At 40.9% G+C, this 12,443-nt stretch overlaps 1 protein-coding gene across 1 annotated transcript; it reads left to right on the forward strand.

Moving 5' to 3' along the window:
- Positions 1–5,624: 5,624 nt before the first annotated feature.
- On the forward strand, positions 5,625–8,791 carry LOC140586412 (RNA-binding protein 44-like). The gene is made up of 3 exons (XM_072708256.1): positions 5,625–5,648; positions 5,759–8,293; positions 8,530–8,791. The coding sequence occupies exons 1-3, from the start codon at positions 5,643–5,645 to the stop codon at positions 8,533–8,535; spliced, it is 2,547 nt and encodes an 848-aa protein (XP_072564357.1). The 5' UTR covers positions 5,625–5,642; the 3' UTR covers positions 8,536–8,791.
- Positions 8,792–12,443: the final 3,652 nt, after the last annotated feature.

A 12,443-nucleotide genomic window follows, 5' to 3' on the forward strand; every position in this document is an offset into this window, starting at 1 on the left:
TGTTGGTTGAGATTATTTAAGCGGTACATCAACAATCCGTGGGGGGGAAATTAATGATAATTAAACTTTGACAAACAAGGGCATAGCTGAAAAATCAGTACACTGCTAGTGAGTTACTGGCAATATAGCATAGAAATTTACTAGTCAGCTGTGCTAAGAATCAGCTAAACTGAAATGGAAGGCTTGTAGTATAAGGGAGAAGGTGAAGGAGAATGTTTTATGTGTTTTAAGTTGATTAAGCAGGGAGGAGCACTTCTCTTTCTCACATAGTAAAGGTTCATTCTCTCTTCAAATGATTGCTTGCAAATTTAAGGATCTAGGAAATTAGCTTAAAAAATATAATATTATAATATAAATATTATATATATATATACACTCACCTAAAGGATTATTAGGAACAAAATACTAATACGGTGTTTGACCCCCTTTCGCCTTCAGAACTGCCTTAATTCTACGTGGCATTGATTCAACAAGGTGCTGAAAGCATTCTTTAGAAATGTTGGCCCATATTGATAGGATAGCATCTTGCAGTTGATGGAGATTTGTGGGATGCACATCCAGGGCACGAAGCTCCCGTTCCACCACATCCCAAAGATGCTCTATTGGGTTGAGATCTTGGTGACTGTGGGGGCCATTTTAGTACAGTGAACTCATTGTCATGTTCAAGAAACCAATTTGAAATGATTCGAGCTTTGTGACATGGTGCATTATCCTGCTGGAAGTAGCCATCAGAGGATGGGTACATGGTGGTCATAAAGGGATGGACATGGTCAGAAACAATGCTCAGGTAGGCCGTGGCATTTAAACGATGCCCAATTGGCACTAAGGGGCCTAAAGTGTGCCAAGAAAACATCCCCCACACCATTACACCACCACCACCAGCCTGCACAGTGGTAACAAGGCATGATGGATCCATGTTCTCATTCTGTTTACGCCAAATTCTGACTCTACCATTTGAATGTCTCAACAGAAATCGAGACTCATCAGATCAGGCAACATTTTTCCAGTCTTCAACTGTCCAGTTTTGGTGAGCTCGTGCAAATTGTAGCCTCTTTTTCCTATTTGTAGTGGAGATGAGTGGTACCCAGTTGGGTCTTCTGCTGTTGTAGCCCATCTGCCTCAAGGTTGTGCGTGTTGTGGCTTCACAAATGCTTTGCTGTATACCTCGGTTGTGACGAGTGGTTATTTCAGTCAAAGTTGCTCTTCTATCAGCTTGAATCAGTCGGCCCATTCTCCTCTGACTTCTAGCATCAACAAGGCATTTTCGCACACAGGACTGCCGCATACTGGATGTTTTTCCCTTTGCACACCATTCTTTGTAAACCCTAGAAATGGTTGTGCGTGAAAATCCCAGTAACTGAGCAGATTGTGAAATACTCAGACCGGCACGTCTGGCACCAACAACCATGCCACGCTCAAAATTGCTTAAATCACCTTTCTTTCCCATTCTGACATTCAGTTTGGAGTTCAGGAGATTGTCTTGACCAGGACCACACCCCTAAATGCATTGAAGTAACTGCCATGTGATTGGTTGATTAGATAATTGCATTAATGAGAAATTGAACAGGTGTTCCTAATAATCCTTTAGGTGAGTGTATATATATATATATATATATAATATACAGCTGCAGACTCTTAATGCCACTCTCAGGCCCCTTCCGTTTGGTGGACGCATGTGCGGAAAACAAAGAAAGATGTACTTTATCAGTTTCACAAGTTTTCAAAGTAGAGTTGGATGGCACCTTTAACCTTAAAGGCCTGTTTTTGCGGCAGAATGGTCATGCAGTTTAGGTTTAACACCAAAAACATGTCCCTGTGCTTGCATCATTTAATGAATTGCCCCTCTATGTTTTTTGCATTGCACTTGAGAACTGAAGAAACCTTTAATTCAATGGCAAGTCCACTACAATTCTCTACATGTACATGAGTTTAACCAATCATTATTTAAGCTAATCAAATTTTGTTTCAAACTTCACAATGTTTTAAATAACCACACAGACACAAACCAAATGCAAAATAATCCACATTTATTTATATCTTAGTCTTATCTTATTCTATGTTACCTTAATTATACAATTTTATCTTAACCTTATCCTACCTTATCTTACTCCTATCTTATTCTATGTTACCTTAATTATACAATTTTATCTTAACCTTATCCTACCTTATCTTACTCCTATCTTATTCTATGTTATCTTACGTTATACAATCTGATCTTAACCTTATCCTACCTTATCTTACTCCTATCTTATTCTATGTTATCTTACGTTATACAATCTTATCTTAACCTTATCCTACCCTATCTTACTCCTATCTAATTCTATGTTATCTTACATTATACAATCTTATCTTAACCTCATCTTACCCTATCTTAGTCTTATCTTATTCTATGTTATCTTACGATATACAATCTTATCTTAACCTCATCTTACCCTATCTTAGTCTTATCTTATTCTATGTTATCTTACGATATACAATCTTATCTTAACCTTATCTTAAACTATATTAGTCTTATCTTATTCTATGTTACCATATGTTATACAAAATCTTATCTTAACCTATATTAGTCTTATCTTATTCTAATCTTATGTCATACAAACTTAGGATAAGTTAAGGTTAAACTATCTTAATCTTATCTTATCCTAAGTACTTGTGAGATCTCTCACCTAATTATTTACAGGTTCTATGAAAAACTATTTACATCACACAGATAGCCCATCTCCACAGCCAACTCCAGGACCCCGGGGATGGCACTCAGCTGGTACAGCGCATCATTAGGAAATATCACCTCAGCTTCATCAACCCAATTGTCAACATACGTGTAGTGAGCCTCTAGGTTTTGGTCCCTCCCCTGCTTGCAGATGGAAATTGCATTTAAAAACTCACTCCAAAACTGAATACACCAATGGTAAGTTAAGCACTTGGCCTCATAGGTCATTTTAGGGTAGTTGCTAAGATAATAGTTATGCAACTTATTGAATCTTTCCATTTTTTCAAAAACAACAGAAGGGCACATAAATGGGGGTGTCGGACCCGTAACCAGCTGAGATGAGGGGTGCGCTGGAACCTGATACGGAGGGGTGGGATGAACCATGGCTGGAGCTGAAGATGGATGTGGGGCTGGACTTACATGTGAGACTACGTGTGGTGACGGAGGAGGAGAGTCTGTAAAAAAAGATGGAGATGGAGAGGAGACAAAAGAGGATGGGATGGGTGACGGAACTAAGAATGAAGTGGAGGAGAAGGCCGGTGAGCAGGGCTCAGGCTCAGGCTCTGACATAGATGGAGTGCGACACAGGATGGTTGCAACCTCGTCGTCACTCTGGGTGAGATCCTCACACGGGATCTTCTCACCCACTTGGGTTGAGTCAAACGGGTTTCCCAATTTGCAGTTACTGAAGCGTACTAGATTCTGTACATTTTTTGTAAATGGCCCCTTTTGTTTTTTACACCAATTTCTACGTCCTGACCGGCCTCCCACCGTATTTCTACGGCGTCCTGAGCCCTGCTGACCCCTGCTGGTTGCCACCGGGGAGGGAGTAGACGCAGTGGCGGCAGACATGGTCATGGAGCTGGGTGCCGGCGGCCCAGTGCGGCATTTCCTCCGATGGCCTCCACCACTGGTGCTGGTTCGTCCTTTGGGGTTAAAAAGACAGGGGACAGCACATTTAAATAAAGTGAATCCTTATGTCACTCTACAACAAAACTACATCACAGATATCACACTTGGCAGTCAGTATTGCACATTGAGAAAAATTCTGCCATCTTATTGGATACAGGAAACGCAAGCTTGGGAGACTTATGCGCTGGTCTTGAATCGGGCCGCCTGCGTTTCAACAGGGGAACTTGACTTATAAAAACACACCAGTTAGTGCACAGATTCCCTGATATGCAGAACAACAGCGAAAAACCACACTGGAAACTGATGTAACTTATGCATTATTACACCAATGTTGAAATGCTTTCCTCGCCCTAGTAGCATAAAAGCCAATCTAGTTTATTTATTTTTGTTTTGTTCAGGCTTTTTGACAAATGAAGGCCCTTTTTAGTAGGCTAGTGTCTAGTCAAAGGTGTAAACTTAAGAGGAAAATAAACTATTCTGACTGTGCCATTAATTCTCTTTTTTCCCAGTTACTTTGCCAATATTGTCTTTTTATTCAATTTTGATAGTAATTTGAAATGTTTTAATTTAAATTATATCTCCACAGCTAGTTCTGGCAATAGTTGAAGTTGTCATGAAAAATAATAACCCTGTACCATATGGGGCGCCGTTTGTAAAGTTACGAAACATTTTTGTACTTGCCACTTTTTCAACATTTAGTGCAATTTTCTGACATTTAGCTAGAAGTCAATGGTGTTGTGGATCATCATATTTTTTGCTGTGTAGATTATTTGCACAATTGTTCATCATATGTAAATAGAAATGGTATGTCTATATATAAATATTAAATGTAAATGTCAAATATAAATGTTAAATGTAAACGTAAATATAAAAGTTAAATGTAAATATAAATGTTAAATATAAATGTTAAATGTTAAGTTATATCTAAATGTTAAATGTAAAAGTTAAATGTAAATATAAATCTAAATGTTAAATGTAAAAGTAATTAACTTAGCGAGCTAATTCGTCGTTACCGCCCATTTCTATGCAGATGGGCGTGGCTAATTTGCATATGTTCTCAACATTTAGAGTCTACATTTAACATTTATATTTAACATTTAAATTTAACATTTATATTTATATTTACATTTAACTTTTACATTTAACTTTTAAACCAAAGACCAAATTTTCTGGAGATGTTCATGACATTATTTACTAGATTTATTTAAAAAATTGATCAATTTTGAAATACAGGTGTTTTGTTATTGAATTTTTAATACTTTAATAACCCATGGTAATTATTCGTATGGGGATGGCATATTATTTGTTCAACCTATAGAGCTGGACAATAGCTTTAAAACAATATGAGGACCATTTCTGTGCAGCTTATATTATGGTAAATATAGCCAGTCAAAAAAAAAGAAGTTAAAACTTCATCCATCCACACATCACAGCGACAGATTTTACTGATTTCATTATACAATACAACAGACATGCCGAAAAGAGCCCCGTATTTTTACTGCTTCATGGTAACAAATCACCGTTTGCCTAAAAGTCAACCATTTTATTATCTAGTATCCTAAGACATGTAGTTCCAAAATAAGATAGTTATCACAGACTGCAAGATTCAACAAGACCAGCCAACCCTATTCTGACTTTCATTCTTCGAGTGCTGAGCTATTCTGGGCATCACTTTGCCGTCCTTACCATGGCTAACTGAACCGGGGATGTCTTCCGGAGCAATCCGGACACTGACTGCCCCATTTGGCAGGAGCCAGTCGATTCTCCAGAGGCACACAGTGGCGTTCAGGGCAGACATCTCGATCACGTCTTGTCTCTCGCTGGGAAGCTGCAAATCTGAGCTGCTTTGAATGTTCAAATCAAATTAACTCGAAGTGCAACTACAATTGTTATGATGCGGTTGCTATGGTACTGTGGCCAATTAGTGTCAGCGCACTGCAAAGTCGTCAAACACTTTAACCAAATGACAACACACACGATGTACATTAACAAAAGCGCGGAAGATTTTCTACGACGGATTATGGCTGTTTGTAACCTTCAGCATTTCATCTTGCACTGAGAAACATTGTAGCTATAAAGTTAGCCGATATATATATAGTTGTGCGCAATATTGTGTGTGACTCCTTACTTTTCCAGAACATGTGGCATCCGTATTATAACATCCCTTTTCTGACCACATTGCCCCTTCATTTGGAGAACTGCGCCGAGATGTCCAGACACGCTGCTGGAGCTCTGCAGTGGCCCCCGTCCGTCCACGTGAATCAGACAGTGGCAGCGTGGAGAGGCTTTCCTGCTTTTCCCAAAGCAACCCAATCTACTAATGAAGCCAAGGTGTTTCTCATCCACAGGTCTCTCTATGACTTGATAAAAGGTCCAATAATGCTGGAAATGATTGACCAGAAATTGCTGAACTGGTACTTGTCTCTTCCAGTTGAAGACCGACACCTCATAAAGGAGGAAGGAGGTCTACGTGTTTTTCTTCAGAAACACCCAGCGCTTGGTGTAACGGGAGATGTAGTCTATATAAAAGAGGAAATCAGAGGAGTGCACAGAGCAGAAGAAACTCCAGCCTTGCCTGAATCTTCTCACTGCAGATCTTCTCAGTGCTGCTGGTGCTATACACCAAGTGCTTCCTCTGCTGCCAGGATGTGCAGTCAGTCCTGCAAAGCCAGGGAGGGTCCGCAGGAGGCTTTTCTGTCAGTGGAAGAAAAGAAGCTGGTCCTACTTCCAAACGCCTTTGAAAAGGAGCTAAATCTCTGCGGCTCGGATGAGAGCGTGATGAATGGAGCAGGAAAGGCCACCAGTCAGCAATGTGACTACAGTTCTACTAAGTGGATGGATGTTGAGCATCGAGGAACTGTCCAAAGTGGAAATGACCCAAAAAAGCAGTATCCCGGTGTTATTAAAGAGCAGTCTTTTGCTCATGGTGCTGCGGAGGTGTTCCAGTGGATCCCGGAGCAGAAAGGTCATCCTGAGAACATGGAAGACCTGATGCATCTGCAAGATCCTGATTTTGGTGCGGTGGAAGAGGCTGGATTCGGTCAAAAATTTACAGAAGGAGCCAGTCAGTCTGCATGTGAAGGTTGTTTTCCATGGACTGTCCAGGACAAGGCAAGAAGCAGCGGGCCTGTAACATCCCAGCGATTCCAGGCTGTGGATGGCAAGGTGGCAATGAACCAGTCTGAAGAAATTAATGGTGACCTCAGGGGCAATGTCATGTCATCAAGTGACAGGCAGAGTACGAGAGTGAAGAAAATCTGCAGCCTGGAACGCCAGATTGTACTGTGCGATGCCGTTGTCAGCACAGACCTCTCCACAATGGACCAGGATGTCCAGACGCTGGCAGTGTCTACAGCTGAGAAATCCACCATCACAGATGTCTATATGGCTGACCTGGACTATTTCAAACAGGAATTCATCAGATTAAAGCTTGTTGAAGCAGAAGTAGGGACACTGAAAGATAAATTGAAAAGCTTCGAAGGGAAGGAGCGTAGTAGCCACCAGAGGGCAGTGCAGGCTGAACTGAGCCTCTTGGCCCTGCAGCATGCAATGTGTCAGCAGTACTGCTGGGGGCGCTATTGCACTTCACTGGAAGGCAGCCGCTTTCTTCTGGGAAAAAATGTTATGCCGGAGAGCATGATTGAAGTTCTTCAGATCCTAGCGGACAACTACCAAGAAATGAGGAAGAACATCCTATCTGGAGTGCCCCTGGACCAACTCCGCCCTTTGTCCGTGGACTGTCAGAAGATCGCCTCTGAGGGGTGCTATATCCCCACGGAGGGAATCAAGTCTGTTCCTGAAAACGAATCATGCTTCTGTGAAGAGTCCATGTTGACTGAAAGCTCTGGGGGTCTTGAGTGCAGGATCAACACCTCCCTGAAGGAAGGACTAAATGAAAAAACGGAGGCATTCACCCATCAAGATAGTAACCTATTTGGGAAGAATCTTGCTTTGCCGATTAGGACCACAGGTGCACCAGAACCAGAATCTAGCACAAATCAATCCAGACAGGAGGGAGAGAAGAGCCACAGCTCAGCAGCTGCAAAGGATAGTGAGATCCAGGGGGAAGGATTTTTTCATGAGGAGAAAATGGATCAGTACTTCCTGGGTGTCAAAGACCTCCCTAATGACTCAACTGAGAATAATGTTGACCAGTTTGGAAAATATCAGCCATCCGGTGTTAAAACAGCAATTTTCTTCAAGAATGTCAGGACGGCCACTGTATCAGTCCTGGCTCCCAGTGCTCCTGAAAGAGCAGTCGAAAACCTGAACAGTCATGTGGTTAAGGGACAACCCATCGAGGGCAAGCAGATCCCTGATGGTACAGGGATAGGCCTGCAGAAACAAGCATGCAGTTCAAAGTCCTGCAGATCTGTATGCGACACACCTGCTGTTATGGCTAAGGGTCTTCCACAGCCCCTGGAGAAGCTTGTGAATGTCCTGGAATCACCCACATCATCCGGCGTCTTTGTGCCCAGACGCACCATCGCGGACGGCTTCGGCGCCCTCATGGCGCAGCTGTCACTGCAACACCCGGGAGTGGCCCAGAGGAGCATCATGGATGCTCTCCTGAAGCTGCTGGCAGGACGCAGCGGCTTCCTCGGCGACCTGCCACAGGAGACCATCGTGGAGATGACATCCAGCCTGCTGAAAGCTGCACCCTCAGAAGAGGTCAGTTTGCAAGTGTGATTGCATCTGTAAAGGTATATCTGTATGTATATCTGGCAGTAACTAATAATTTTAGTTCCTCCTGACCTGACTTGCACAGAGGCTCAGTCAAACATTATTGATAATCTGATATGTTGCCTGTATACCATCATAAGCGGGAAGTGCACTGATTCATACCATAGGGCATCAGCACAGGAGTCATTTCTGTTTTCAACTTGCTTAATCTTTTTTTTGTGTAGAAATGATCCTAAATGGAATGAACCAGCTGGAATGCTGTAAATGTTGCGTTTAAAGAAAATGGTCATTTACTTTGAACAGTCTTTTAACCGATAATGCATATTTCTCTTATTTTCTTTGTTTTAGTAAGTGGAATTTTTTTTCCTCCCTGGAATTTGGGGTGCTCAGTGTTCACATCATGGTTCTTTATTTGACATTGTTCTTAAAATCCCCAAAACTTGTTACATTTGGCATTACTTAAATAAACCACTAAGAAACGTTAAAAAAAAAAAAAAAAAAAAAAACAAAAGCGCGGAAAAATAATAGGAGCACCGCAAATTTAGAAGACACGTTTAAAAAGAGAAAAGCGCTGCAGATCCGCTCACAACACAGTTGCTAAGTTTCCGGGTGACAAAGAAACCAATTGTGGCTGGGCTGTATATCGAATATGTTTACGCAATACAAATATATTATCCAAAACAAGATGTAGAATGACACAATACAGGTCGTGTCTGTATAATTGATAAATATATATATAAAAATACAATTTGATCGTTTGTTAAAATTATTAGGTCGCTATTACAGTAATTGAATACACAATTTCTTCCTGGTAGCAAGTAACGCGAGAGCTGCGGTCGTGACCTTCCACAGACTCCCAGAATTCATAGCGACAATTAAGCGACCCATTCAGTTAGTGGAAGATTTGATGGAGGGGAATGAGCGGGAGACGTTCTTATCTCACTTGTGGTTTTGATTTACAACTGAATATTTAGCACAGTTGGAAATTTTGGTGTAGTGCTAATATTCCTAAGAATCTAGGGATATGTCGATACACTTATTGCGATGTTGTGTTTTTCGTACAGGTATCGGTTTTAATTAATAGTTTTCATGGAAAGGTTCCCGCGGTGGTTTATTTTCTGCTCTGTCTGACCCCCGGACAGTTAGGCAGCAGGGCTGTAATTAATCTTCAGCCATTTCACTCTTCCACTGTAGCAACGTCAACTGAAGAATTATGAACAATGATGGAGGCACATTCGCAGCTGTTCCGAGCTTTCCAATGTTTCTCTGACTATGTTTTACTGGTTTCTTTGCTTCCAGTACCAGTATTTTATTCATCTTTGTTCTTCTTTACTGTTGGTGAATATTTCTTTTATTTCATATTGTATTTTACTTGTGGTTTTATCCTTAACAGGCTTGCTCCAAAGACATCTTATTGTATTTGCACAGTGACAGTAACGCTGTCTTATCTTGCGAGAGGAAGTAGCATAAGGCTGCACTGCTAACCTTAGCATTAGCTACCTAGCAATGTTGGTAGTAACGCGTTACTGTAATTCCACTACTTTTGTCTGTAAGGAGTAATGTAACTAATTACCATTTCAAATTAAAAAACGCAAGGTACTGAAATTTCAACGGACTCGTTACCTTTGTCTTGCGTGAAAATATTAATGGATAAAGGCAGCATGTTCCCCTAATTTCCTGTTTATGATGTAACGCCATCCGACCTTACCGTGGCGCAATGAATGGGTGATATTATAGGTACGCTAATAGGTACAATTAGACAGTTGTATTGTCTGGCACTGTCACAGCAGCAACACTAAAGTAATATAAGTACCCAGAGAGCACACATGCATTAGCACTATATCTCCGCGGTGCTTGAAAATCCATCGGCAAACATCTCTGTTGCAGAAACATCACCATCGAACATTTGAGCCCATATTCCCCCGATGTCGGCGCGATGTTAAGTTAAACATAGTGATGATCATGATGCGGATATCTTATAAATGATATTTTGGTATTTTCCTTCTACCTTGTAGTAGATATGGATTCGATCCAGGATTGTCCAGCTGGGTGTTTCCATTACAATTGTGTGATTTTGGAGGGGAAGGGTGTTCACAATTTGTTGGGTTAAACCAAGTGGTTGGGGAGGGGATTTTTGCACATTACAATAAAATTGATATTTTAGCCTTTGTTGGTTTTATGAATAAAATTGTGGTTTTGGATAGTGTGTTTTAGAATTGTGTATGTGGGATGTATTGTTTTGAGGATGATAATTGTTAGATTAGTTGTCCTAAGGAGAGGGGTTAAGAAATCTATATAAACCCTGGAGAATGGGCTAAAAGATTGTTGTTATGGATCCAGGGTCTGCTAGGGTATAGCCTGTTTGATTGAGATTTTTGTTGTTGTTAATACTACAGTGTATTTGTGCACTTTTGTGAACAAGGACAATACATTTTTGCACGTTTTGGAACTCCATGGCCTTCTCTGGTTCCTGAAGTCTCGGGCCTCAGCCATTCCTAACAGTGTGCATGTGTGTGAATGGTGTGTTTGCCCTGCAGTGGGTTGCTGCCCCATCCTGGGTTATTCCCGGCCTTATGCCATAGCTTCCAGGATAGACTGTGGGCCATCAGGATCCTGCACAGAATAAGCAGGTATAGAAGATGGATGGATGGATGGATGGATGTTATGTCTTGCTGAAGTGCTAAACATTCAGCCTTGTGGTTTTGTCACTTCCTGTTTATAATGTCCACTCCCCCTTCACTCTGCCTGCTGTGTGTGAGAATAGAAACGACAGAGACAGTGAAGGTACAGAGGATGAGGAAGTGAGTGTCAGTCTCCACAGATCTGGGCTCAGTGACACACACACGTATGGATCCTCTGATGCTCCTGTTTCTTCTCATTGCTGGGCTCACAGGTGAGTGTCTCTCATTACAGTGGTACTGAGTAGAGATCTCTCTCCTGCTCCTCACACACTGTCAGCTGCAGTTTGGAGATCATGATGGAGATCTGCTGCTACATCAGAAGAAATTGCCCCGGCTAGATTCTGGAAACATTTGCAGAGGCTGCATTGAGTATCATACTCTATGAAGTTGTAGATAGTAGTTGGATTCTCACAGGTTTTTATATCACTTATATTATTATGTAATATTTAAAAAGCTTTAACAAAAATATTTTACCAATAAACTGGCAATTACTTCATACATGTACAGTATTTTGTGTTTTGTATTTATTAGTAGAGCGGTACCTCAGTTCTCGAACTCATTAGAACTCGAATTTCTTAAAAGTCGAACCAACCAGTTCGAAAAAAATTACCTAGAGCTCGATCTGAATCTCAAACCGTGAACGCCGATCTAAGATAATTTGTACGCCTGGGGAAATGAGTCACGCCGCACGTCTCTCAGCGGAAACAAAGGGTAAAGCTTCAGTCTCAGCCTCGCAAAACCCCTGATAGGAATATTATTCTTATTTACTCATGTTGGCACAAGGTGCTGATTACTGTGTGCATTTTAATCTGGGCTCTTCTCTCATAAAACATAAACTTTGTGCTCTAAGTACAATTTTTAAAGAGTGACCCCAAATATTGCAAAGTTATTATAGCTGACAACAGACTTTTTGGGAATGCGAGAGTCCTCACAGAAGCTTATGTGCCATGTTACAGTGTCCGTGTATTCATCCACGCTGTTAGTAGCAGTTTTGAAAACATTCCAGTCTGTCGAGTCAAAGCATGATTTTAATTGCTCTACTGCTCCACATGTTCAGTGTTTCACTCTAGTAACGACAGGTTTAGCAGTTTTCAGATTTTGTCTGTATGCTGGAATTAGATGAATTGTTGCATGGTCAGAGTTTCCTAGTGCAGCACCAGTCATTTTCTGTCATTAAAATGTGACGTCTTTTCAGTTAGCTATTTATTTATTTTGGCTTTTTCTTATTATTATGTGTTCATTGTAATTGATTAATAAAATTATTTATTTTCATTATTATTTCTTTTACTTATCTTTGAAATGTGATTTTGACATTTTAATTTGATTGTATCCTTGTCTTTGTAAAGCACTTTGAATTGCCTTGTGCCCGAATTGTGCTATATAAATAAACATGCTTAAAATCTTTGATGATGACAATGTGCCCAGCCGGCTGTGAACTGTTCTTCGCTTTCTCCATC

The sequence above is a fragment of the Paramormyrops kingsleyae genome, unplaced genomic scaffold (assembly GCF_048594095.1).
Source record: "Paramormyrops kingsleyae isolate MSU_618 unplaced genomic scaffold, PKINGS_0.4 ups55, whole genome shotgun sequence".
NCBI classification, from domain to species: domain Eukaryota; kingdom Metazoa; phylum Chordata; class Actinopteri; order Osteoglossiformes; family Mormyridae; genus Paramormyrops; species Paramormyrops kingsleyae.